This window comes from Canis aureus, chromosome 29 (genome assembly GCF_053574225.1).
Source record: "Canis aureus isolate CA01 chromosome 29, VMU_Caureus_v.1.0, whole genome shotgun sequence".
Classification (NCBI taxonomy): domain Eukaryota; kingdom Metazoa; phylum Chordata; class Mammalia; order Carnivora; family Canidae; genus Canis; species Canis aureus.
In genome coordinates this window covers 40,934,391-40,962,387 of record NC_135639.1, presented here as the reverse complement: position 1 = coordinate 40,962,387, position 27,997 = coordinate 40,934,391, and the positions used below count along the sequence as shown (strand labels likewise).

The 27,997-nt window shown below is 44.5% G+C and overlaps 2 protein-coding genes across 15 annotated transcripts in view; one reads left to right on the top strand and one right to left on the bottom strand.

Annotated features, from left to right (window-relative positions):
- Positions 1-11,289, top strand: part of MAPK8 (mitogen-activated protein kinase 8) — an 86,640-nt gene extending 75,351 nt beyond the window's left edge. For 8 of the 10 annotated variants that reach the window (XM_077878634.1, XM_077878642.1, XM_077878637.1 and 5 more), the window contains 2 exons: positions 3,412-3,489; positions 6,756-11,289. In XM_077878634.1, the coding sequence (XP_077734760.1) occupies positions 3,412-3,489; positions 6,756-6,901 (224 nt within the window). In that variant the 3' untranslated portion in view covers positions 6,902-11,289. Of the gene's footprint in view, positions 1-328; positions 517-3,411; positions 3,490-6,750 lie in introns of those variants that run through there. The other 2 variants (XR_013368311.1, XM_077878640.1) reach the window with 2 other exon arrangements.
- An 8,881-nt stretch (positions 11,290-20,170) lies between these two features.
- The window catches only part of ARHGAP22 (Rho GTPase activating protein 22), a 135,717-nt gene continuing 127,890 nt past the window's right edge, over positions 20,171-27,997 (bottom strand). For all 5 annotated transcript variants that reach the window (XM_077878628.1, XM_077878630.1, XM_077878629.1 and 2 more), the window contains 4 exons: positions 27,523-27,596; positions 26,771-26,892; positions 24,470-25,355; positions 20,171-20,702 (listed from right to left, as the gene is read on the bottom strand). In XM_077878628.1, coding sequence (XP_077734754.1) covers positions 20,474-20,702; positions 24,470-25,355; positions 26,771-26,892; positions 27,523-27,596 — 1,311 coding nt within the window. In that variant the 3' untranslated portion in view covers positions 20,171-20,473. The remainder of the gene's footprint in view (positions 20,703-24,469; positions 25,356-26,770; positions 26,893-27,522; positions 27,597-27,997) is intronic.

The following is a 27,997-nucleotide window of genomic DNA, read 5'->3' as shown; positions in this document are numbered from 1 at the left end:
TGACTTAATCTGAATCTCTCAGGTTCCCACCCCGACATATTGATGCTTTCTGGAATTTTTCTGCTTTTTCATAGTGTATAGATGTACAAACTTGTGTTTGATGTCTCCCTCTTTTCCTCTCCCACCCTGTTTTAATCACAAATGGTTGTATACTGTGCACACTTGCTTTGTTGATATAATCATTTATCTTTGAGATGTCTTACTCCACATATCTAGCTCATTTGGTTTAATAGCTGGTTAGTGTTCTGTTGTATGGCTGCGTCACAACTTCTGTATCTAACTCCTTCTTGAAGAGCTTTAAGTTGTGTCCAGTCTGTTGTTGTTACAGACAACTCCACAGTCTTCTTGTATACATGTGAGAACATCCCTGTAAGAAAAATCCTACAAGGAGATTTGCTGGGCCAAAGGATATTTTTCAAGTATTTCCAAAATTACTCTCCAAAGAAATTATAGCAGTTTATACTTCTGTCAGCACGGTTTAGGAATGTCTATTTTACCCCCACCTTCACTAACAGAGTGAGTTAATTTTTATTTTTTTATTTTTATTTTTATTTTTATTTTTTTTTAATTTTTAATCTTTGCAAATCTAATATAGTAGTTACTTTGTGAATGTGGGTAAACATTAATAATGCACTGATTATCTTAGAAATGTTAAAATATTTCTTTTTTAAAAAGATTCACTGGATCATTGGGGCTGGACAATTTTTAGATTCTGTTTACTTCCATTTGTGTTGTTGTCATTTAGTAATTTGACCACTTTTGTAGCTATGTGACTTTGGGCAACTCACTTGGTCCCTTCTTTACCTGGTCTTAAAATGGAGACAGAAGACCTATTATTAAGAGATTATATATATAAATAGTTGGAAAGGCTAAAGGTAGTGAGTGGGGAGATATAAACCTGAATAGGTGATCCATCTGTAAATTTGGGGTGCACCTGGGTGGTTCAGTCAGAAGCATCTGTTGGCTTAGGTCATGATCCTCAGGGTCCTGAGATCAAGCCCCGAGTCGGGCTCCTTGCCTGGAGAGGAGTCTGCTGCTTCTTCTCCCTCTGACCCTCCCCTTGCTTGTTCTCTGTCTCTCAAATAAATCTTAAAAAAAAAAAAAGTCTGTTCAGGAAGAATGAATTTGATTCTTCCTAGGACTAACCAAGATTAGTTTTCTCTGAGTTAACTTTTGGGAAACATAGTTAGAGCCCCCCAGAATGATAGAATTAAGTAGAACCTAGTGTATCTGTATATGTAATAAGTAATGTACAAGAATATAATTGTGGACCAAAGTATGTGGTCCTGGATATTTTACATATCTTATTTGATATTTTTATATATCATTATATTTACAATAGACATTTATGTATTTCTTATAATTTTAATAGGCCACCAATTGTAAAACATATAATTATATACCACTAAGAGAAAACACTGCCAGTTGCACTACACCATTGATTATAAGATGCAACTCTATTTCATACATGTTAAACTGAAAGTGCATCTTAAAATCAATGAAACATAGTACAGTTGACTCAACACCCAGGGACTGAGGTGCTGACTCACACACAGTTGAAAATTCGCATATAACTTTTGACTCCCCAAAAGCAACTGCTAATAACCTGCTGTTTTTTAGATGCTTTACTAATAACATAGTTAACACATATTTTGTATAATACATATACTGTATACTATATTCTTACAATAAAGTAAGCTGGAGAAAAATGTTATTAAAGTCATAAGAGAAAATAAATTTACGGTACTATACGTATATTTGTTGGAAAAAAGCCATGTATAAGTGGACCCATGCATTTCAAACCTATGTTGTTCAAGAATCAACTATATTTTCTTTATTTAAATTTAATTTGCCAGCATATAGTATAATACCCAGTGCTCATCAGGTGCCCTCCTTAATGCCCATCACTCAGTTACCCCATCATCCCCACCCACCTGTCCTTCAGCAACCCTCTGTTTGTTTCCCAGAGTCCACAGTTTCTCATAGTTTGTCTTCCTCTCTGATTTTTCTCCATTCAGGAGTCAACTGTATTTTTGTTTGTGTGTAAAGATGTATCTGTGATTTTTGATTACTGTAAACATGTTTACCTTTATTCTATCTTTTTCTCCTAGTCCAAGTGTAGCTCAGTTACCCACAAACTGCTTTTTTTAAAGATCTGCTTGACAGTTTCAGCATTATAGCAGAAAAATCCATTCCAGAGCCATTAACTTACAGGTTACTTTGTCTACTAGTTAGTACTCCTAATTAGCTTTGGTTCCTCTGCCCTAATATCTTTTCACAAATGGGTGTTTTCTCTTTATATATAAAAAAAAAAATCCTCCTATTTAGAATACTTATCATTGCTTTTTTGTTTCTTTCAAGAAAAGAATCTTCCATTCTTTCCTCTATTCAGACTTCGTATTTTTCTCTTTCCAAGACCAAAAAAGATTACCATAGCAAGCAAACTTTGGTGTCTCTAGCTCTTGTTCCTTGTGACATTCCCACTTATTTTACCTTCTAATTAGAGATTCTTTCTCAGTTTAATTTAAGTAATTAGATTCCTTGAAATTCTGTGAACATTTTCTGCTTGTACATTTTTCTTAGAAGAGGGTTCGTTGTTCTTATGCATTTTTCAAAGGATTCCATGATCAAAGATGAATAATGGTGATGTAGCATCCACTGGAAGGTTCTTCTGAAGTAGACATTCAGACTCACAAGGTGCATCACACTTGACATAGAAGAACACAGGGCAGGAGGGATATAATAACATCCTCAGAGCAGCATCTGGTATCTCTTCAGTTGGAGCACTGCTTATAGCAGTCCATCCACTATACAGAAGTCTAGTAAAAAAGATCCCCATGGAGAAATCTGTGATAGCATGTCATACTTCAAATCATAAGGAGTTGAAGGGTAGCTACCTGCTTTTTAAAAAAATAAAAACATATTTATATTCCATTCTTATTAAAGAAGCTTCCATACACACTTGCATTTAAATCTTATAACAGATATCTAGATAAGCACCTACAATGTGCCAGTACTATGCCACAGCTCAGGAATTAGATGTGAATAGGACAAATGTGAGACAGAATTGAGCATTTGTCATACTATGTGTAGAATTACATGGTACAGTACAAAGAACTGGTGGAGTGAAAAATGATGAGGCTTCCAATCCTAGCTCTATCCTTAACCGAACTTTAGGAACATTAGTTATAGCAGAGATTTTGTTTCTTTCAGTATAGTTCATGGTTCAGGATCAGGGAATTGTGGTTAACACTTTTGAATCTTCGACTGACAATTAAGGGAGTTTTTGCCATTGAGAGGACACTATCAGAAATAGTTAATGTGTGTAAAAATGTTTTACTTAAAACATAGATAACTGTGAGATTGGCTCTTAGACTTTGAAAAGTTTATTTTTGTTCACCTTTTTTTCAGAGTTGATATACAAAGAAGTTATGGACTTGGAGGAGAGAACCAAGAATGGAGTTATACGGGGGCAGCCCTCTCCTTTAGGTTGGTTACAATATAAGCTTGGTTAAGGTTATACAGTTTGCTTCTTCTGTTGTAATCTTCAGTTGCACGAATCCTGTAGTTTTCCCCATATTTACTACTGTTATTATTGAAAGTTTTAAAAGTATAGGGAGTATAATTTGGTTAGTTAAATTTGAAAGCACTGATACACTATTGTATCAATACATCATGCTAATATATCCATAACTGACTTTATAAAATATACATCTTTTTCTATAGTACTGACATCCCAATGAAGAAGGGAAATTTAAGACCTTTTTCTATTGACATTGTTCTCTTTTTTTTTTTTTTTTAATTTTTATTTATTTATGATAGTCACAGAGAGAGAGAGAGAGAGGCAGAGACACAGGCAGAGGGAGAAGCAGGCTCCATGCACTGGGAGCCCGACGTGGGATTCGATCCCGGGTCTCCAGGATCACGCCCTGGGCCAAAGGCAGGCGCTAAACCACTGCGCCACCCAGGGATCCCGACATTGTTCTCTTTAAAGAAGAATTTTTTCACAATTAAGTATACTTATCAGAATTTTAACACTTTACTCTGGATAAACTAAGGCTTTATTGCAAAATTTGGTACATGTGATAACTAAGTTACCATCTTCTCATTTTGGTGTTTTTGATTTGTTGAACTAAGGCAGTAACATTAAAACTGCCATTAGAAATTGTTCCATCTCTAACAAGAAAAGCGGTTTGCAGGAGTTAGACATTTATCATAAGCTATCTTACACTTAATTTTAGTACTTGTAAAAGCATAAAGCATTGAGGGGGAAAAGTTAAATGACAGGTAACTTGTATGAAATACATACTACATGACAGGCACCTTATGGTTTATGTACTTTTATTTCTTTCAAACCTTACCTAAGACCTCATGAAAGGGATTATTATGCACATTTTACATGTGAGGAAACTGAAGTTCAAAATTATTAAATGAATATAAGATTACAAATATATTATGTAAAAAAGTCACTAACCTGAAGCCATGTTTACCAGTAGCTTCAGATAACCCGGTTTTTCCAGTATCCAATATGGCCTTTGGCTGGCAGCAGAGACTTTTAGCTACAGAGGTTAGGGCAGCTTTAGGAAAGAGATGAAATTTGAATTGAACCTTGAAGGCCAAGTAGTATTTCAACAGATAAGTCTTGAATTTGAGTAAAACGATGCCATTTTAATCATCCCTTTAAAACTCTTCTCCGTTTTAAGAAAAAAAATATATATATCCTGTGGGTAAGATTTTTAATTATAGTTTCAAATGCCCATTTTGTTGTACTATAAACATATATTTAAATAATTTCTGTGGCTCTCTATAACATTTTTGGTTATATTTGTGCATCTTTAAAATTTTTTATTTTTTAAATCCTTGATCAGGAGTGCAGTCTTCTAAATTATAATATCGATACTATTGAAAACATAAATTAATTTTGACCTTATACTTAAAATTTAGTTGTAACAAAAGCTGTGTTATAAATACTTTAATAGCTGAGTTGATTGGCTTTGTATTGATGTACGGTAGTAGCATAACTAAATTGTTCTTGTTGGAGATCCAAGTGGGATTTGAAAAGTCCATTATTTGGAAAACTTTTATACTTCAGAATACTATCCTAAAAATTTTTTTTTTTTTTAGATAAAAATAAAAAAGAATACTATCCTAGTGAGTGGCACATTCTAAGAGTTGAATGTTTGAGTGAACTTAATTTCATGAGATGGAGCAGTTGTATCTCTTCTTAATTTAAAGAAATGGCATCTTGGGCAGCCTGGGTGGCGCAGCGGTTTAGCGCCACCTTCAGCCCAGGGCGTGATCCTGGAGACCTGGGATCGAGTCCCACGTCGGGCTTCCTACATGGAGCCTGCTTCTCCCTCTGCCTATGTCTCTCATGAATAAATAAATAAAACCTTAAAACAAAAAAAAAGAAATGGCATTTTAAAGAACACTTGACTGTAGTTATAAAATAGTGGCAAGGACAGGAATGCAGGTTTCTAGACATTTTCTGGATTCTCAGTTATTAGCTTGCAGAGGAGAGTGTTATTTTAGTAAATCAACCTGTTACAAAAATATTCAGTTCTTAATTATGTGCAAAAACAGAAGAAAAATCTTTGACAAATTAGAATATGAGATAATCACAATACCATTTCAACTTGATTTTTTAAAATGAAATACATTATTTTCCCCACTTTCCTATCTTTATTTCAGTTTGGCTAATATACAGTGAGTTTGCATGCCTTTGAGTGTATAGAGACTCACCTGAGAGGGAAATGACCCAGCTACCAGAAATGAATGATTTTCCTTATTATTGCCATTCAGATAATTCAGAATTTACTAGATTGCTTTAAAGTTCAGGGGAAACAGGTACCTTTTTTTCCATAGGTATTTGATTTTCAAATGAAAAAGTTACCTATATAATGCATTTAAAAGTTAGTTTTTGGGGCACCAGGGCTGGCTCAGTTGGGTAGAGCATGTGACTTTGGATCTCAAGGTTGTAAGTTTAAGCCCTACTTTGGGTATAGAGATTACTTTAAAAATAATTTTAAAATTAAAAAAATAAAAGTTAATTTTTATCAGATTAAGAAGTTTGGATAAAAGGAAATTTTAATTAAAAAATAGAGGCATGAGGGGATTCCCCAGGTGGCTCAGCAGTTTAGCACCTACCTTCAGCCCAGGGCATGATCCTGGAGTCCTGGGATTGAGTCCCACATCAGGCTCCCTGCATGGAGCCTGCTTCTCTACCTATGTCTCTGCCTCTCTCTCTCTCTCTCTCTCTCTCTCTCTCTCTCTCTCTCTCTGTCTCCCTCTCATGAATAAATAAATAAATCATAAATAAATAGGTAAGTATATGTATGTATGTATATATATTATATTGATACATATCCAGGAAATGCTTGTTAGCTATAGCTAACTTACTTCCAGTAAAGGAAATAATCTTCTTGTACTTTTATGTTTTATGTTTTAAAATCTTTTTTAAAAAAGATGTGCCAGGATATTGTTTGGAGTTTACAGTGAAAAGATAAGTAATTTTTATTAGGGCAGTAGTCTTTTAACCTTTTGGGCCATATATCCCTTTGAGATCCTCTCTCCAACAAAATGCAGTACAGACAGTTTTGCATGTTTTATCAGTATTATTCATACACAATCTAATGAGCCTTTTCAAAGCCAAGAGAAAAAAATTATTGATCTCTAGAGGTAGCCAATACAGTATAGGCAGCTCGGCATGCAACTCTGTCTGCAACTGATTTGCTGTTTTGTTTCTCATAGCACAGGTGCAGCAGTGATCAATGGCTCTCAGCATCCATCGTCGTCATCATCTGTCAATGATGTGTCTTCAATGTCAACAGATCCAACTTTGGCCTCAGATACAGACAGCAGTTTAGAAGCATCAGCTGGACCTCTGGGCTGCTGTAGATGACTACTTGGGCCTTTGGGGGGTGGGGGGATGGGGAGTCATTTAGTCATTGATAGAACTACTTTGAAAACAATTCAGTGGTCTTATTTTTGAGTGATTTTTCAAAAATGTAGAATTCATTTTGTAGTAAAGTAGTTTATTTTTTTTAATTTCAAGTGATGTAATTTAAAACTTAAGTTGTGTTTTAAAACAGCAACAAAACTGTATTGTATTTTTGCTGTAATTAACTGTATAATGTAAACCTAATTATTTTATCATGGTTTAAAATTTTTGCATATTTGCTTTATCTTATGCTGCTGATTTTTTTTTTTTTTTTACTGAATTTCTAAGATTTTGTTTAAGCAACTATTATGTGGTGACTTGCCTATATCATGAATTATTTAAGATTTTATAGTTTTTTTAATTAGAATTTTATTTTAAATGTTTTGTTCATGATGCTATCCTTCAGGGTTATGTGCTTATCAATGAAATAACCCCAGAGGAGTGAGGGAAAATAACCTGTAGCCAGTTGTATTCAGGAATAACTACTGTAAATGATGAACGTGTTAAAAAACCTCCAATATTTGCTACTTGCCAATCCTAATTTAATTATAACAGTTGGTAGGCATCCTACAATTGTTCTTTGGCGAAAGTCCCATCATCTAAATGGCAGAATAACTTAGAGCATGTCTTTGAAGATGATGGGCGTCTACCACCACCCTCCTATTCCCCAACCCCACACAACAAAAGTAAAGTAAAAAGAATATGGTATTTTTACAAATTTGTGGCATGCTCAAAGCTTATGATTACATAAAGTCAAGAGGATACTTCATGAATAATACATTTCAATGCAAATAAACAGATGGTTCACTTCTACTAGCTATGAGCCTGTTTTTGTACACAGAGTTAATCTACTCAGGCTGTAGGTCCCAGCAGTGGTCTAGAGTCTGGTCTTTCCCTTTCCTGCAGCCTCAGGCCCTTGGACCTTTCTGGTTTCCTATCACAGTGTCAGTCAGGGGAGCACCAGTTCTCAAGGTGTTTCTGGCCATTTGATTCTAACTGTAGCATAATCATATTTATACTAGCTGTTGGGAGGTTCCAAAGCCTACTTCAATTTCTGTAGGTGATGTATCAAATGAGCAATATACCGTTCATCTGAAAATAGTAGCACACAGCCATATATAGGATATCATTTTCTAAGGACTGTTTCTTCACATTGAGCAGAGCAGGCATAAGTAGTGGTTATTTAGTCTGAGTCTTTGTTTTTTTATACCTAATTTTCAATAAAACATGCAATGTGGATGTTGAGTAGTGTAAGAATGGTGCTGCTCCTATCAAGTGTATGTTAACTGTTTACATTTTATACCTGCAGAATTCTTTCTCCACAACAAATTTTTCTTAAGTAAATGCCATTGAGGTCTCTATCTCTGAAATACATTCTCTGTATTGCCCCCAGACATTTTTTGTTATTTTTGGAACAAGAAGGATTTCATGTAATGAACTGGGAAATGCATATGTAAGTAAGTGACAAGATTCTAGGCAGAAAGTCCATGGGAATTAATGACCAACAGGAGCAAGAACTGGTACATCTCAATATGCAGTGTCTGAGAGTTCGCTTGGCATGTTCTTCATATATTTAGTGCAAAATGCCTTTTGAGTTAGGTATTTTAGGTTATTGTTAATGTGCAATATTTAGGATTAAAATACATTAGCCTTTTTGTATGCTTTGAAATAGCAAGTTTGTTTTTGATGGTTTCCAGTTGTGAGTTCTAGCCTCTTGAAGTTATCAACCTTTTTATCAATCCCTCTTCTACTCATACAACATGGTGTGTTAATTTTATTAATAAGCAAATTAGAGTTTTGAGAATGTTACACCTCGAGTTATAGAAACAATTGGATTTGCAATTTTAGTGGAAATTTGAGCATGAGTGTGTTCTTAGTTTATATTAGTTCGGCAGTTAATCAGCTTTATTTTCCCTAGGATAGATTATTTCACTGTTGCACTTTAACAACTGACATGCTTTCAGAAGTTTCTCATATTTTATGTTTGATTGCCAGTAAGCCATCTCTATTGATACAGATTAAGCAAGGAAAACCAGGTGTTCTTACTGTATCATTTGTTGTAAATGCCAGCTCCCCCTTGCCAGCCAGCATGTTTCAGTTGATCCAGAGAAAAGGAATTCTTATTAGTCAATGCAGACTAAAATTCTTAACAAATTCTATCCTGAAAACAGTCTGTTAAATGTTAGGTGCCCTAGGTTTTTAAAATACAATATCTAAATACAACTTTCCCTCATTACATAAATCTATTAAGCTAAAGATGTACTGGTTCTTTTTATTTTATAAACCTTTTGAACCTTTAAAACATCTTAAACATTGGTGTGGGGTTTTTTTTTTTTTTAAGAAATTGCAAATAAGATTTCTATTAAGCAGTACTTATGTAAAGCCACCTTGCTTCTCATAACTTTGGTTTTTCAACTTTATATATTTAATATACTCATCATCTTACTGTCAGAAAATCATTTTGATTAAGATTTATTATTAACTGTATTATTTTATTATTCAGCTTTATAGGAAAGAGACAGTAATTCTTTCTACATAGTTCTTCCTGGTTACTACTCTGTTACTTTCTAATCATTTGTAAAATGATTGTGGTGTTGGGATTGCTTAATTATATATATAAATAGAGCATCTCAACTCTTTCATACTGTTTGCTGAACAGTTCTCGTTTTGTCACACACCCTTGGCTGCTGATTATTCCTGGTGTGTACTCTTCCAGGTTGGCACAGTGCTTCACACCAGACTAAGAGAAATGCCAGCCTCTTAAATGAGGAGGCTCCCATATAGCCCCCTTTGTAGTATAGAGAAACTTGATGGTATGCAAAGCAGCAAACTTTCCCATAAGCCCTTGCGTTATTCTGTTCCATGTTAATCCTGTTTTGTCTAAAAAGATGAAGGTGAAGAGGACATCAGCTCATAGTGAGATCAGAGGTGGGCAAGTGAAACTGTTTCGGGGTTATAAACAAGACTTGGTTTACACTATCGGCCAGTATGTGCTACACATATGAAGATGTAACTACTCAGTGTTGCCTAGGCACAAGCCTGTACAACATTTTGAGATAAAGACATAGTCTGTTTTCAAAAATACTGTTGTAGTTTGTTTGTGGGTGTTGTTCATTAGTCACACATTAGCTGTAGAGTGAATGCATGAAGCCCCATGACCCCAGTAAACTTCTCTTATCAGTAGAAAAACCAAACACCACTGTTCCATGATTAGCAGCCCTCTTAAATGTTGCCTCCGTGTCTTTACATGTTAGTGTACCTGTGTTTCTATGATCTCTCTTAGGTTTTTCCTGAATCAGAGGAAACTGATTTTTCCTTAATAATAAGAATGATGAAGATGTAAAGGGCATTGAAGCAGAAATGTATAGTTTGGGGTACGATTAGAGAAATCACAAGGAAAACAAAAGTCCTAATTAATTTCAAACTAACTGCTCTCTTAGTTAAGTGCTCTTAAGGAGAGTCTAGTAAGAGTAACAACTTATGGCCATTTCTAGTTTAGATTCTCTTCGTTCCTGAAACTTCCGAGAAATGTTACCTGTGGATTAATTTTGCACAATGTTCTATTCTCACAATAATTTACAAATTAAACTAGATTTTTATTGAACTACCTCACACTAATTTTCTATGCTTTCCCAAGTAAGCTATTGCCCTTATTGTAAGCTCTTTACTGAGTGTGAATTATAAATGTGTGTTAAATACTTTATAGCCAATGTTGACACAGTACCAATAAGTGTGTAAAATATATACCTTGCATCAGTAAGAGAGACTCATGTGGAAAATCTTTCATTGTATATCTTGGAAAATTGTGTTAGATGTGTTCGTTGAACATTATTACTGTCTGTTTTTATAAGTAGAAACCTGCTCGTGATACCAGTCCATTCTTTACATTTTACAAAAGGAATAAATCTTAGTAAATTTTACAAAGAAATAAATTACTTTTGTAGGCCCGATATTTGGTATATTTTTGAGAAGCTCTTAATCTTTTAGCTGAATGATGAAGTTGAACTAGCTGTCTACCTGGACTGTGACATCTATTTTCTCATTACAGTTAATCCTGTTCAACGGGTTTTAAAACCTGGAAACCTGCATACGATAATTGACATTTGCTTTTCTCCCTCTATGATGCCATTCCTTCTTCATTCCTGTTCCTTCCCTGTGTTCCATTCCCTCTCCTCTCTAGAAAAAAACAAAATGGGGCACTTTGTAGGGAATGCTGAGATAATTATTGTGGTTTTTAAATCATTCATGCCCTGGTCATTAAACATGCACCACTGGAATGTACACATTGTTACCTAGTATGTTAATTGGTTATAATATTTTAAATAAAAAAGAAAAAAGTGGTATGAAAATTATGAAATTAAGAGTTTTTTCATTGAAAATAAAATGTAGATTTGTGGCAAAAAGTTTTTCCGGCAATTTTAAGATATTCTGTGGATTGGGATTAAAAGGGTAGTGGTGTTAGCACAGGTTTCTTAGATTTGGATTTAAACAGATTGTGAAGAGCTTAAAATACCATGCTGGTTTTCTGGTTTACCTAGTCTTGCTTTTCTTGAGGTCTTGAGGTCTCTGGAGAAAGTTTATCTAAAAGGAATTTTCTTTAGTGCCCTTAAGCTAGTTCTTGGTAACTATGTGAGAGAGCAGCTATCATGGCCACTTGGCAAAAATTAATTTAAAAGGATCTATTTCAGAATAAATTGAGGATTTCAGCCCTGAGTATGTTCTCACCTTTGTCATGCATATTTTCTCTTTGCCTGTGCTGGCCAGGCTGCTCTGTGAGTATCAGGGTCACTCACTATATACATCCAGGATGCCTCTGTATGACGACACTCCTCTATCTTTACTCAACTCTTGCTCCAGAAAACCATCTTAGCCATGCTATCCCCAACCCTGGCCTGCACTCAAACCTCCTGCTCTGAGGACAGGACTGGAAGGAGGTCTTTAACCTGATCACTGCTGCTCCATCAGCTGATGGGGTTGCCAAGCTGGTGCATGCAATCTGTGTTTTATCACAGTCACTGGAGAGGCCTCCGGGAAGACAGTGGGTGGCAGAAGAAGACATTAAAGCGTTGAGTCAGTATCCACCACCAGTTGGTATCCAGTATCCAGTTCTGATACCCCAGTGATGTAATACCCCAGTGACACTAAATAAAAGGGGAATAGTTCGTCCTTGTTAATCTAAGTACTCCATTTATTTTAGTATTGTACCTTAAAAGGTGCATTGACTTCATGTAAGTAAAAATTGATTTGTACTGATTTTGTGGTTTAAACTTTTTTTAGCTTTACAGCTAATGAATTAACTTTACAGCTAATGAATCTGTGGACTTCATTTGAAACTAAAATACTTAAAATATGCCTTGTTAATGCTGGACTTCCAACATTTAATTTTGTCAACTGGTGAATCCATTTATGTCTAAGATCCTAAGTTGGAAGCTGGGGTAAGGAAAGATACAAAAATGGATGACAGTCTGGTCAGCCTGATTGAAATACTCTTGTGAAGAGGAACAAGAACCATGCTGAAGGAACACAGGGATTGATCAGATGAAATGAGAATTTTGCAGAGGAGGCATTTTTTGAGCCTTGGTATAAGGAAGGGTAATCCCAGGTTAAGGGAAAGGCAAGGAGGTTTAAAAGTGTGTGCATGGGCAAGGAATGTGGAATGGCCTGGCATGAATGTGGTCTAGGAGGAGAATATGACAGATAAGTCTGAAAGACTTGAAACATTTGGAGGAATTGTCTTCATTTTAAAGGCAGTAGGAATTTGTAGTTTGTGGGGAAGAGTAATGTGACCAGACCTTTGTTTTAGGAGGTACATGGATAGTGGGAGTAAGCTGGTTAGACTGGCGGTGGAGACTGGTGACTGGGCAGCCAAAGATAGCTGAGAGAGCTGAGATCCTTTTTGAACAATAAAGGAAGGAGAGGACTCAGGTTGCCATTAGCTGGGCAAAATGGCCAAGAGTAGCATTTGGGGATGAGCCCTAAGGATTTGGCAGCACACAAGTGGTTGTGCAGGGAAAGCATATCCAGTCTATTTTCCAGTTTGTTCATCATAGTTTGAAGAGACCATGATGGAACATACATCAGGTATGGCATCAGCTTGCCACTTTGTTTCAGGATGGGAGGGAAAGGAGTAATTTCTCCTTTACTGCCTGTACACCTCTCCAGTCTCTTCCATCGTGAGGTCTGCATCATCTGCCTGTATGACTCATAAACCCATTTCCATTAGTATCATTTTGTGGACAGAAGAAAAGGGATTCCTGTTGGGTAATATATGTAAGACTTAGTTACCTGGACAGGTGGGGGCATAGTTCTGTTTGCTAAGGATCCAGTGAGTGGTGAAACAGCAGTAACGAGGACTTTAGAAGTTGGCAGGAAATACAGAGAATCACGACATGTCTTGAGGAAAAAGACTGAAAGGTCAGACAAATGAAAAAAGAGGAACTAAAAAGCACGTGTGTTGACAAGACAAGGTTCCAGAGAGGGTGGGACCTATTGAATCCTGTGAATCCAGGTTAGCCTGAGCTCAAGATGGCGAATTTGGGCAATCTTGGATAAGTCTCAATTTTGGTGAGCCTGGCGCTTCTTTGTCACATAAGGATGGGAGATGGTCTCACAGGGCTACTATAATGATGACTTCATATACTTTTATAAAAGTAATCAGTGTAAGCAAATGGAATTGCTGACTTTAACTTTGGAAAGGAATAGAAATGGTTTAATGTAGAGAAGTATCCAGGAGCAAAGGAGCAATTGTGTATTGACTCCCACCTGAGAACTTCTGTATGCTCTGACCTTCAAGTAATTTTTTATATCCCAAGTAGTCCAAGTATTACCACCCTTTGGTTGGTAATAATTCATCATTTGAGAGAAATGCCCCAAAAACCAATACTGATATTTTTAAAATATTTTATTTATCCATGAGAGACACCCAAAGAGAGGTAGAGATATAGGCAGAGGGAGAAGCAGGCTCCATGCAGGGAGCCCAACATGGGACTCGATCCCACGACTCTAGGATCATGCCCTGAGCCACCCTGGCATCCCCCCACCTTTTTTTTTTTTTTTTTTTTTTAAGAATTAGAACAGATAAACATTTTGTTTTGGTTCTAGTTCATGTAACATTCCCACTGTTCACCTCATTCCAGCTGAACCTCCACCATGGCATCTCTGTGTACAATGCCTCGGTTGCTTACTCCTGCATTTGCCTATTTTAACTCCTCATTGCCTAAGACCTAGCTCAGATAATTCTCTGATGAGCTTTCCCTGCGGTGACTTTTTCTTTCACATAGCCAGTGCTTGCTTGCTAACTCATTTTATTCATTTGTTCACTTCCCACTTTTTTCCACAGGATATAATGTCTTATAAGACAGGCATGTTGTCTGCCTTTTAATATTGTTCTGTGAGGTACCCTGTGTTCTCTTTTAGATGCTTCATTCTGGAAGCCCTTGGATGGAAGAACCTGTCCTAACTCCTAGGTAATGCCTGGGAGGTAGGCATTCAATAAATGTTGGGCTGGGTAAATTAATGGCTAGGGCCTACATCTATGCTGTTTCTGTCCTCTGGAATGCAATATTCATGATCCTCAAAATGTGTCCTAAGGAAACCACATATAGCACTCTGAAATTACTGTAGTAGTGTGAGCTTGGGCTCCGATACCTAAAGTGGAACCCTGGCTTCACACTAGTTGCCTCACCTACAGCAAGTTGCCTAAACTCTCTGAGGCTCCTGTTTTCCCAGAAGAGGTGAGAGGGAAAAGGTGATTCTCAAATAGAATTAGAACCATGAGGGAGATGGTTTTCTTACAAGCTTTCTGAGATGACTCTTATATGTCCCCCCTCCATCCATTATCAGCTGCCTTAGAGACCTAAACAAATACCCAACTCTCCACAAGAGCAGTGACAGATGGGATGCAGGGCACATCAAGAATGAGGCCGGCCAAGCCCCAGGTGGTTACTATGAGAGAAGGGAACCAGGATGACCCCAGGAGACCTCTAAGGGAAGACAGAGATGAGGAAGTAGAGGGGCAGATGGTGCAGCCCAAGTAATGATCCTGCCTCTGCCCTTCCTACAACCCTTCAGTGACTCAGTAACTAGTACCAATTCTAGCTGGCTCTCTGTTGAATTAGTAGCAAGATTCATTGAGTGCTTACCCCATGCCAGGCATTCGGTGCTTTGTATGAGCTCACAGAGTTTTTGCCACTTTGGTAAGAACTGTTCTCCCCTCAAACTGAGGCACAGCGACCCTAAGTAACGTGCTCAGGGCTCCTTGACTGACCTGTGGTGGGGCGGGGGTCTGAATCTGGGCAGTCTGACTCCGTGTTTACTTTGTAACCACTCTGCTCTCCAGTGGTTACAGAGGGAAGACTGAGAAGTTCTATGCCAATAAAGGTTTTCGTGTTCAAGTAAGTTACGGGGCTGCTACTTAAAGGCGAGCATGTTCATTTTTCAGGACTCTTGAAAGACTTTAGTGTGTGTTTAGTCTGTGGCCTCTGGCCTCCCACTTCTTGTCTCGGAGGCCAACACTTCCACCTTCTTGCATCTTTTTTCAGACTTCTCATTATCACCTTCATTTCTTCATCATTATCTTTCCCTCTCTACTGAATTATTCTTAGCAGCAAACATGCTCTAGTAATTCCCGTCCTTAAAAGGCACTCTCACCCCCTTTCGCTTTGCTACCCTATTTTTCTGCTCCTCTTCACATCAGGACTTCTGTAGAGATTGATCTGGGCACAGTGCCTTCCCTTCATCCCTCATTCAGTCTTCAGACCATTCCTATCTAGTTTCTGACCTGTCACTCTACTATACTCGGGCTGGACCTCAGTTCCTGGACTAGCTTCTCTGCAGCCACTTCCTGTCACCCCCACCAAAGTTCTCCACTCTCCACCAGTGGCCCAAAGAGCCTTGTTGGGATACAAGCCAATTCATGTCCATTGATTTAAAGCCTTCAAATGCTTTTCTACCTCCCTTAAAATAACTCTACCTTGAGTGACAAGGCTCTAGTGTCTGGCCTTTCCTGCCTCCTGCCCTGTGACCCACCATGCCGACACTGGTGCCATCACTCATGCAAACTTCTACAGCTCTTTTTCTTCTGCCTACAGCCGTCTGGTTGCATGGCTGCCCTGTCTGTCCTTCCGTCTTCAGATTCACCTTCTCAGGACTTCCGGACCAAACTGCCTAAAATGCAGCCCTGGGATCCCTTTTTTTAGAGCACGTCTTAAAATCTGAATGTATCTTTTTTATGTGTATGTCTGTTAAAAAAGGAAAAAAGCACAATTCAACTGAGTAAATTTAGGTCTTTTTTTTTTGTAAATTGAGATCTTAATGACTTTATTCAATGATTCATAAATATTGGGCAGAATTGAGTCTAACATAGAAAGGAACTCGGAGGAGCTGTACAAAATGAAAAATTACTATAGGCAGAGGGAGCAGGAAATTAGAAAAAAGCAAGTTGGTTATTGTAAGGTTACTTTCTTACAGGGGACAGTTGGGGTCTAGATGACCTAACTAGTACTGACCAGATGATTACCGATGGACTGGTTTAAGATTCCGTTCGTTCCTGGGAAAGCTCTAACTGTTAAGTCTTGGGTCTGTGATGTGTGGCTTAGTTTGAATGACTGCATTTTGGGCCTGTTGTCTTCTTTTTAAACTTATGGTCTATCTTACATCATAAATTCTATGAAAGCCATGACCTAGGTCTTGTTCCCTGTATCGCCATATAAATGAAAAGCCTGTGGATTTCTACAGTGGACATAATATGCAGCAGGGAAATTCTCTCCTAAAGCATAAAGGCTAATAGCATATCCCACCCCCTGTGACTAGATCCTTGCCACCTTCTCTAGCGCTCCATCCTCCCCCACCTCTCTTTCTCTGTTTCTCTCTCTGTCACACATACACACACCTTTTTTGCTCTAGCTACACACATCAGCATACAAAACCGTTCAGGTGTCAAATCTATCAGGGTGCCTTCCCTGACCTCTGCCCTCTGATTTAGAGATCTCATAGCAGTCATTTTGCATCCTGTGCACAAACCTCATTTAAATTAAAGATTGGTGTAATGTTTTAAAACTTTCAAGCCAGCATCTTTTCAATTTGAATGAGTAACTAAGAATACAGGCTCTTAATTAAGACTCCCGGGATGGGGGATCCCTGGGTGGCGCAGCGGTTTAGCGCCTGCCTTTGGCCCAGGGCGCGATCCTGGAGACCCGGGATCGAATCCCACGTCGGGCTCCCGGTGCATGGAGCCTGCTTCTCCTTCTGCCTGTGTCTCTGCCTCTCTCTCTCTCTCTCTCTCTCTCTCTCTCTCTCTCTCTGTGTGACTATCATAAATAAATAAATAATTAAAAAAAAAAAAAAAGACTCCCTGGGATGGGAGCCTGACTCCTTCACCGACTTGTGTATGGTTGTGGTCCAGGTCCTTAACTTCTCTGTGCTTCCAAAGTACTAGGTTCTAACAGTACAGAAAATAATGTCACCTAATCACATGTAAGGTGCTTAGACTTGCTGGCACAGCAACCATTCTCTGAGGTTATCCTCATTTTAGACATGAAGGAACAGAGACCCACACAGCTGAACTTCCCCAGTGTCTTCCAGTTGCACAGAACTGGCCCAAGTTCTTTGTTTTATGCCAAGAAGCTTTCTGTGGTTTTATCTCTCCTTTCTTACCAACCACAATACAATTTTGGCACCTCCTAAGTCCAGCTGTCACAGGGCTTCTTGGAGTATGGAAGTGGTAGCAGTGGGCTTAGTAGGAAGGGCAGAGATTTCTGGCAAAGGTGGTGGCTCTTGGTGGATACAAGGGTGTAAGAGGCAGTAACACTATCATATCTACTTAGCTGTGAGGTCATATAAATTAGAAATTGTTCCTTTATGACAGCACCACATAGGATATTGGGAGACCTTTCCAGGGGGCTGGGGCCCTGAATCAAAAGGAAAGGGAGTCAGTGAAACATGTTGTTACTGTTAGTGACTCCATTTACTGTCCACAGGCCTGGGAACAAGGATACATGGACTCCATTCCAAAGCCCTTTTAACAGTGTGGAGTATGCAGTGGTTATGCCTAGTCCAGTATTCAACAGCCAGCTAAAATAAGGAATGTCTGTCTGTCTGTCTCTCTCACACACACACGCTAAAAACTACTCTTAAAAAAAAAAACTTTTGTGAGTCTTATTAAACCAATTCTTTTTTTGTTTTTGAGTATGACACTTATAATTTCCAGTTTTGGTTTTAAAAGCAAAACACACATTTTAAGACACTTCTGAAGTAATCTGAGAGCAGAATGCTAGATTTTTGCTAATTTTCAACTATTGCATGGTTGATTTATCCATAATTCAACAATTTTTTTTGCAACTTACCTTTTCTCTTTCTAAAGCATCCAAAAAAAATCAGGAGTCTTCAAAACATTAATTTCTTATGTTTTCACATTCGTAACTCATTGGTTTGCTTAATATGAAATGCTGTCATTACACTAAATAGGTACAACTTGAAACAGTTTGGAAATAGGTTGTTGAAATTAACTCAGGGAGAACCTGAGTGGATAGAGACAGAGAACTGGGCCAAAGCCCATCGGCCCTGGTGCTGAGTGTGCTTTACAGGCAGAAGGCCATAGGCTTTACAAATCGAATGGAAAGTGCTGGTTAAGTGAGAACTGGAGGACAGAACTTCTACTGGATGTTGGCTGATTTTCAGAGAAGAATCGCACTTGCAGATCCTACTTCCACCAGCAGGTGGCAGACAGGGTTCATGAGCTGGTTTTGGCCTCGGCTGGAAGCTGAGCCTTGCCAGTCTGAAGGGCTGAAAGCAGCCTGGCAACCTTCCTTTTCATCATGTGAAACCCCTTTTGTCTTCCCGCTCCTTTGATAGCCTAGCAGTGTTCCTCTCCAAGTCAATGTGGGCAGAATCCCGGGACTGTGGTAAGGGATCCCAGGACCATGAGAATACACGGGTGTTCCCACTGATCTTGTCCTAGCCTCAGTTTCTCCCCTGAGATGGGGCCAACTCCTATCTTGTTGAGGAATCAGTCCCTTCAATTTCTTTCTCTTTCTCCTTGAATAGAGAGGAGAGCAATATTTTACCTTCTGGGGAAGCCGGTCACCCAAATCATCTGCTAGTAGATTGCCTGACAGTAGATCTGGGTATTGGTCTCCACTGACCCCCTCCCTCCTCACAGTTCCCCAAGAGAACTCTTGATGGCTGATGCTGCTGGGTGCCCTTGGCAGGCATCTGGCTTCCTGGTTGGTAAGACCACAGGTGGCCTGTGGTCAGCCTGCCTCACCGCTATGGAAGTTACTAGCCAACTTGGGCATGTGGGCTTATACCTCACGGTATGAAGCCAGCTCTTCTTGGAAGCACCAATAGCCTGGCATTTAAAGCATCAGTGCAACAGTGTATACTTGACTGTAGGTAGATGGATGGTTGGGCCTGAGGGACTTTTCCCGAGATAGTGATCAGAAATTGGGGCACTTTAGTGTTCAGGGTAGCAAGAGGTGATAGGTAAGGACACTATGAGCAGGAGCAAGTGAAGGAACACCAGCCCAGTCTGCTCTGAGGCCACTCCTTTGTTGCTCCCTAAATCCCAACCCTAGGAGCTCTGGCCCAGGCCAGTACATGTGCTGCGGTGGCCAGGTAGACTTTCTTATAGGGTCTGCCCTAATGGAGCTCTGAAGTCTGGGGATGAGCTGGAGAAGGAAGGTAAAATGGGCATGGAAGGGAGCGGGACTAGTACTAGCCCGAGGGAAGTGTGGAGAGAAACAGGGCCCAGCTCGTGGGGCCCCGGGAGGACAGAGAACCGGCACGTCCCATCCCCATGGCTCCCTTTTCCTTTGTACACATGCCTTGCTCCCCCGCACAGACCCAGGTGCAGAAGTGAGCTGTACAGTGCCATGCTGAGCTCTGCCTCATAGGCTCTAGCCCTGGAGCAGATATGGGGTGAAGCAAAAGCAAGCAGGCTATGGTGGAAGGCTTGTGAGGAATTCCAGACCAGCTGCCAGCTGCACAGGCCCAGGTGGCTCAGCGGGGGAAGGAAGAACTGACAGGAAAACTGTCCTGCCCTGGGCACAGGGAGTATGGAGCAAAACGTAGATTTGCATCAATCCAGCTTCAGTGACTGTGATCACACTGGGTATTCCTCAGAGCTTCGTAAGGCCATTCCACTGTGGGACACCCCGAGGACTTCCGACTCTGTGAGCAACTTGGTAACACCCATTCTGCATGACCATAAAGGAGTCAGGCATCCAGACATCGTGCCATGACAGCAAATTTAATAAAGAATGCAAAATGTTCCCAGTGGGCTACTCTGATCCCAGGTGCTTTGGTGGTCACGGGATTGTCCCCTCTGACACCTACCAGGCCCTGCATGGTCGGAGCAGCATCCAGATCCCACATGGGGCTTGGGCTCCCAACAGTCCCCCTGGGGGTGTCAGGACTCCTCCCTCCACTGGCTCCAGAGCTCCTGGCACCCCTGAAGCCCAGGTCCAAGCTGCAGGGGTTTGTGGCTCCTCCTGAGGCAGGCAAGCACTGCTGTGGGAGGGAGCTCTTTCCACATCTTCACTTTTGGGCTTTGTCACCTTTTGCCCCAACAGTCAGGCTTCCCAAGGTTGAAAAAAACTCCTCCATTTCCTTCTGCAGCAGCTGGTTCCTCTTCTCTGCATCTTCCCGTGCCCGCTCTGAGTTCCTCAGCTTTATTTCCAGCATTGTGTGCTTTTTCCTTTCTTGGTCCAGTTCTTCTTCTAGCCGTGACATTTGTTTCCTCAGGCTGGCACTACCTTCTTCAAGTCTTTAAAATGAAGAAGAAAGACACTGATTTAGCCTTTGGCTGGCTGGGTTTCAGGAAACATGTACCTGCATGCACTCCTTCCAAAGGAGCTGGTCAGGCGGCCCATGGTGGTGAAAGATGAGCACAAGCTGAGACCTGGCTCTGGGATGGGCCCTGTAGGCCTCATCAGCTCCTCACAGGACCCTGGCACTGACCCTCGAGCCAACAGGCCTCACCCCCAGGGGACCTCCCCTCAGCCTGTGATCCAGAAATGCCAGCGTGAGCATCTAGCCCTTTGGCACTTGAGGCTGGAGACCTCTCTGAGTCCTTGCTAAAATATAAAGTCTGCCACCCTCCCGCCCAGCCAACCGTCCACAGAGGAATGGACTGCCGGCTGGCAGAAAACAGGACCGGTCCCCAAATGGAGAGGGAAGTAGGAAACTGTCCCCGTGCCTTTGCTCTTCTGCGAGGCTCCTAGTGCTCCGGCCTTCCTCTGGTTGCCCCACCTCCCATGGCCCCCCAGGTCCCAGCCAGACACCGCGACTCCATTAGGGTTGTCACCTCCACTCTTCCTTGTCCTTCATGCCCCAGCTCAGATGTCTCACCCTTGGTGATACTTCTCTGGATCCTCCCCAGGAGGCCACATTAGTGTTTCTTATGCCACCGCAGACATGCTGCTACGGATGTTGACACCATGCTGTGCCAAGGTTGGCCCATCCGTCTTTTCGACCAGATGACTACATCCTATGAGGCCTCTAGGGCACGCTGAGCCCAGCCCCTGGGAGCCAACATACGGCAGTGTGAGCCCCAGGCTGGCTATTTATGAAGCAACATGGGCTGCTCTGAGTTCTGGTGTCTTTTCTGAAAAAATACAGGTGCCAACCCTCCCCCCAAGAGCTACCGCTACTATGGACGAAGAAGAACCAGGAGCACACAGCACAACACCTGTTACTTGTACGTGGAGTAAATATCCATTCCCCAGCCTGTCCAGGAGGAAGCCCAGGCCTCCACCCTCAAGCATTGAACACAAAGCACGAAGAAGGCAGGAAAGCTCCCTGCACCCCAGCCCTCCGTCTGGGGAGCACAAGACATGCCATCAGAAGAACCTCTCCACAGACCCCTCATTGCTCGTTCCTCTGCCCTGGTGCTCTCAAGCTCAGGCCTGGGCTACCCGTCTGCTTCTCTATGTGGGTCTTCGTATGACCTCACCCAGTCTCCAGACTCAGAGCATCATTTACACGCTGGCAACCCCTCACAGCCTCCATCTCCCTCAACTCCACTCAGAAACCTCATAAGCACTGCACCTTAACAGGTCCACAGATAGCTCCTGATCCTTCTCCAAGCCACTTCTGCAGCCCTGGTGTCCCACTCAGTGAACATCTTCTTCCAGTTACTCCGCCAAGACAAAAATATTGTCCCTTAAGTCAGTTCTTTCACCCCCACATCGGACCAATTAGGAAAAACTTCCAAATACATTGATAATCTGGCTCTTCTCCCCATCTCGACTGCTGCCCCTTAGGTCCATGATACCCACATGTCTAGCCTGGAGCCCCACCCTGTGCCCTCGACCCCCTTTCTCACACTCCCCTCGTCCCCACTCTCTTCTACCTGCCTCTCCTGGCCACAACCCCCGGGCTTCTGCACCTGGCCTTCCCTCTATCCCAGCATTGCCTTCCGACCCTCACTCCCCATGCCCCCCTTCCCTTCACCCTGCTGTGTTCTCTTCCTTTATCTAACCTTCTAACACACCATGCATTTTTAAAATCTATCTTGCTTACAGTCTCTCTCCACCCCCAACTCCCAAGCACCACCAAATTAAGAATGAGGGCAAAGGTTTTGATCAGTTTTGGTCTTGGCTTGTGTCCCCTGTGTCTAGTACAGTATCTGCACATCACAGACACTCAGTGGATTCTCTTTGGGAATACAGGATTTGGCACAGGGGAAGGGTTCTGAGTCCTGGGAGGCAGGGCAGAAAGCTGGTTTCTCCCAAACCACTAGACAGACCCAGTGCTGACTGACTCCATATGTGCAGCCGTATTCCCTAAAGACCCACTGGTGAGGCTCCAGTCTTTCTTACGCTCACACAGACTCTTCTCTCCCTAGACCACCTCTCCAATCAGGATGACAACATGACCTAGTGAGGATGCTACAAGGGCTGTTCCTTCCACCCCTTTGCCTCTGAGAGCTTTAGCTTATCTCCAACCCATGAAGCAGGAGGTTATGTGAGCAGCAAAAGCTTCCTGAGCACTCTGGATGCACCAGGTCCTGTGCTGAACACTCTCATCTACTGTGGCACTTAATCCTCATGACAAATGGGTGAGGTCACCGGAGCCCAGAGAGCCTGCCCAGGCAGACACTTGGCCAGTACACACTGGGGTCAGAGAGCCTGCCTGGGATGCTCGGCCAATACACAGTGGACAGGGACCTAGCCCTAGGCAGTCTTATCCAGAGCCCTCCATGAAACAACACTGCATTTTCCCCTGAGAAGTCAAGCTTCTTAGCAGGTCAAAGAACTAGAAGCTCAAGTTGGTCCACAAATAGCTAAGGAAGTGAGAAGTTGGTTCTGACTTCCTCTGAGGCTATGTGAGGACAGCCTTCACCTAGTAACATTTCCCATGTATTCTGTAGTTTTTGTCTGTGAGCTCATCTTCAGGTCTGTCATCATCTTCCTCTGTATCTGCAGGATGTTCCACTGTTCCCTCTGCCTGGTAAATTCCAACCCAATGCTCACATTTGTGAGGTTTCCACCTAACTGTATACCTCAGTTTTACTCATGTGGTGTCTTTCCTCCTCCTTGCTCAGCCCATTCCTACTGGTCCTGCAACTCCTGGCTCAGGTATCACCTGCCATGACCCTCCCTGACCTGACCTCCTGCAGAACAAAAAGACCAAATGCTGCCACTCCTACTCCCTTAGAAATATCAGGCTCAGAGTTAGGAGCAGGAACCCCCCTCTACCTCCACTGTCTGATGGGGGAAAAGAGGACCTCAGAGCCCACTAACACCTTCTGCCAGTGGGTGGGGCCTGATTTATAGGTCAGATAGCTGGGGCCAGGGATGGAAGCCTGAGATGGTGGCGGAAGCACTGCACACTGGCCAGTGCAGGCCCTGCTGGTAACCTTGGAGAACCTGGTGCCTCAGAGCTGGAAAACACCTTCCTCCCAGGGAGGCTGGAAGGATCAAACTAGGGCCACCTGTGAACAAGCTTGCAAGGCTCAGCATGTGGCACAAGGCATCCTCCTGTGGCCAGGGAAGGTAGGAGGGCAGGGCTCAGCACAGCCAGCTCCCTCCTCATGGGAAATTGGACTTAGAATCCTGGAAGGAGCCCTCATTGCATATCAGGCCCAACCACGGTCAGCCAGCGAGGACACCAGTGCATGCGGGCACTTCCTGGGGTCCACGCACACCCCAGGGGGCCCGCCTCCTGCCTGAAGGCCACACGGGGACTCCCATGCTGCGTCTCTGTGGTAAAGGTGCTCTGAGCAGCGCGGGCGGAGGCTGTGACTCGCTGGCTCCCTCGGCAGGCGGCAGGCGTTGTGGAGCTCTGAGTGCACGCCCGGCCCTGTGGCTCCCGAGCTGCTGCAGACAGAGGACCCTGCCCCTCCATTCCCAGCCCTGTCCTGGGGGCTTCCCCCAGAAAAGAGGCTTCCAGGGGCCGGCTGCTCTGAGCCTCGCCTCAGGGAGGCTTTCTCTCAGGACCAGAGGCGCGACCGGAGGCCGACGACCACGAGGGCCCTGCCCGGCCGGGGGGCGCCAGCCTCGCACTCGCCCCGGGGCCGCAGCCCTTTACCTTTTGATACTCGTGTCGTACTCGGTCCTCTGCCGGCACAGCTGTGCCCTGAGCTCCGCGACCAGGCCCCGGAGAGCCTCGGAGCAGCGGGCGTGGTCCTGGGTCGGGCCGCCTGGGTCGCTGGGCTCGCCGCCGCCGACGCGGGCGCCCGCCTCGTCCGGGCCACGGCCCAGCTCGGGAGCCCGGCGGTCCCCCCTGCTGCTGGCGGCGGCGCGGGGCTCGGGGGCCCCCTCGGTGTGCGGGGAGCTGCGGGCGGCCGAGTCGCCGGCCCCGCAGGCCGCGCAGCTGCCCGCCGAGCCCCCGGCCGCCGCCTCGTCAGAGGAGGCCCCCGACCAGGCCGTGCCGGGAGCCGGGCCGCCGGGCGGGGGCACGTTGTCGTAAGTGGACAGTCTCTGCGCAGAGCTGCAGCCCTTGAGCCGCTCTCCCGCAGAGGCCGGGCGGGGGCCGCGCAGAGAGGACAGCCCGTCCGCGAGCCGGTTCCCTCCGGAGATGATGGGCCCCTCCAGGGATGAGCCGCCCCCCTTCGGGCTCCCCGGACGGGACCCCGACTGCCGGGAGGAGGACTTCCAGCTGGGCAGAGTCTGCACCGTCTTCCCAGGGCTGGTGGCGACAGGGCTGCCTCGGCCACCCAGGCCCGTAGGAGAGGTTCTGGATAGCGCCGCCACGGTGGCCCCATCCGGAGATGAGGTCCTGTGCGACGGCAGGCCAGGGGTGCCGGGGCTGCCGGGATCCGGCGGGGCACCCCCCGGGACCTCCCCAGAGCCCCAGCTCACGGTGCACGGTGGGCCCCCACGCGGGGCGGCCAGTCCTTCCTCGGCCCGCGCAGCGAACAATTGGCTGTGTCTGTGGATCAGGACAGTCATCAGGTGCTGGACCAGAGAAGTGCCTGCCAGGAGGACAGTGAGAAGGCCTGGCTGCGGCCGCCTTAAGTCCGGGCTCTCTAGACCACACCCAGCCTGGGGTGCCCCTCAAGAGAGGAGCAGGAGCTCGCCGTCTGCCTCTCCAGAGGAAAGGACGGCCACCACGTCCTCCAGACCCAGACAGCCTGAAGAATCCTGCCCGCGGATCCCCTCCCTTGGACACGGAGGAGGCGCTGTGCCGCCCGGCCAGGTGTGGGGAGAGGCGGGCACTGTGCCCAGCGAGGCTGCGGGGCGGGCCAGCCGCAGGACCTAGACGCCACAGCCTTCTCAGCTGTACCACGTCAGTCCCCTGTACTGCCAATGAGGGCTGTGCCTGGCCGGCCACATTCTGGGGGGGCACGAGGCTCTGGGACAGGGACAGAGATGTCTTACACACACACACACAATCCCACATCCACACGGTCACAACTCACAAATGAATGTATGCAGCCCCCAACATGCACAACCTGCCCTTGCCTCCCCCTGCATGCTCTCCCTCTCTCTCTCTCCCTCTCTCTGTCACACACACACACACACACACAGTGACACACACAGTGACACACACAATACCTCTTCTCCAGGCCACAGCCCCTGAGATGCAGCCTGTAGTGCCTGACACAGGGGCTTGGGGGTCCGCGATGAAAGGGGGGCAGTACAGTGGAACCATGGTACCTATCTGCTTGCCGTGTTCCCTCCTATTACCCTCCACTAAAGACCAGAGACTGGGAAGGTTTTCAGGTGATAAGGAAGGAGGGGTGGTCGGGTGGGCCCTCCCACTAGGGGTAACCTTATAAGGGTCCTGGAAAACATAAGGAATCCTTAGGCCACAAAAATGGGTGAAGCAGGAACTCGGTGTTTGCTGTTGGCCATTTGTTCAGCCTGGCAGGCCCAGAACCTGGGAGCTCAACGTGAGAGAGTGGGCTCAACAGTCCCAGGGAGATCTGAGCAAGCGTGCCACCCCAAGAATGCCAAGCAGCTGCTATTGCTATTTTTTATCACTATTATTATTATCTCCCCCCAGGGAATGGCTCTGACATCTGGGAGCCAGCGACAACTAAATAACATTTACTTAAGGGAAACAAAAACATCATTGTTTATTTAAGGACAAGGGAGCTGACCTCTTTCCCCCACCCCAGCCTCTCCTGCCATTCTAATTGCTCCCAAGGACCCCATCCACAGGCCAAAGTTCCTTCTGCTTTTATAGCTGGACCCCATGGGGTTGGGGAGGGGGTGGTGAGGAGGTCTAGAGGCTCCTGCCAGGTCCCCGGGACACAGCCCCTTCCTACCGGCTGGGCCCTGGGCTGGACTGATGTAGGGTGATGCTTCTGAGGACACGCCTGGGACTGAGGGGAGGCCAGACCCAGGCAGCACCCGGTACCGCCGTGCACACCTCCACCGTTACCTTCCATGATGGTTACTGGGTCTTCTATCTGTGGCCGAAGTATATTAGGTCCAAAAACAGTTGCCAGGTTCTGGACGCTCATCTTGTTGACATTTGAGTGGGACTGAACTTCATCCAGAAACCTGTACAGTAAGGAAGAAGCAGCTGGCAGAGAAGCAAACGCTGATGCCAGATCCGCTGGGAGTTGCCGGGCCCAAGCGCAGCCACATCCAAGGGTATCCGCAAGCTGCCGGGCATAGCCAGCTGCCCTGCCAAACTCAGAAGAGGGCAGAGCTTCCCCCTCTGTGGGGCAGGAGGCGGCCATCCAGAGCAGAGGCCAATGGGACAAGGGAGGACACAGGACTCTCCTGCCTGCAGTGGGGGCAGATGCCCCAGAAGGCCCAGAGCCCTCAGGCATGGCGCTAGATGAGGGCCACACGCATGCCCGCTCCCAGCACCTGGGCCTAGGCCGTTGTGCTCAGGAGGCTGACCCCTGAAGGGAGGGGACAGGGACAGGCACCCAGAGAGGACTCCAGGGACAGAGGGTGCATCTCTCCTCTTCAGAAATGATGCACCGGAAACTATCGAACACCACCTGCTCCCATGGGGAGTGTCAGCTCCATGGGCATAGGGGCTGTGTTCTTTATGCCCCTCACTGGCTCCAGCAACACCTGGGGAGGGTGGGTGTGGGGTGTGAGAATGACCGGGGCCCCTCTGTAAAGGGAACTGAGCCAAAGTGCAGGAAGGGAAGCTCTCTGCCCCTACTCACTTACTTGCAGATATATCTGAGCAGGTTGTAGTTGGCCAGGGGAAGGCTGCTCACTTGTTTAGCCAACTCCAGAGTCCCCTTGGGATTGAAAGAGAAAAAGAGCATTTCAAAGGCCAGCAAGGAGACTCCAAGGCCCTTTTGCTGGAGGGAGGGCTGGGAGCAGGGGCAGGAATCAGAGTCCAGACCTGTAGCCAAGCCTCAGGGGACCAGAAGGTGCCACCACCTCCATCTCCCTCGGAGGAGCAGCGAGGCTAGGCTTGTGACATCTTGTGGGAGCCGATTTACTCTGGAGAACTGATGTGAAGGGTATGCCTCTGCAGGGCTAAAGAGGAATGGCAGGGCCAGGGCTCAGCACATTTATGGAGACACAAATATTTGCCAGGTAAAGACCCCTCATCTCCCACAGGGCCAGAAGGTCAGCATATAGTCCCTGCCCAGCCAAAGGCACCTGCAGGAGAGGGTGATGGTAGGCTGGGAGC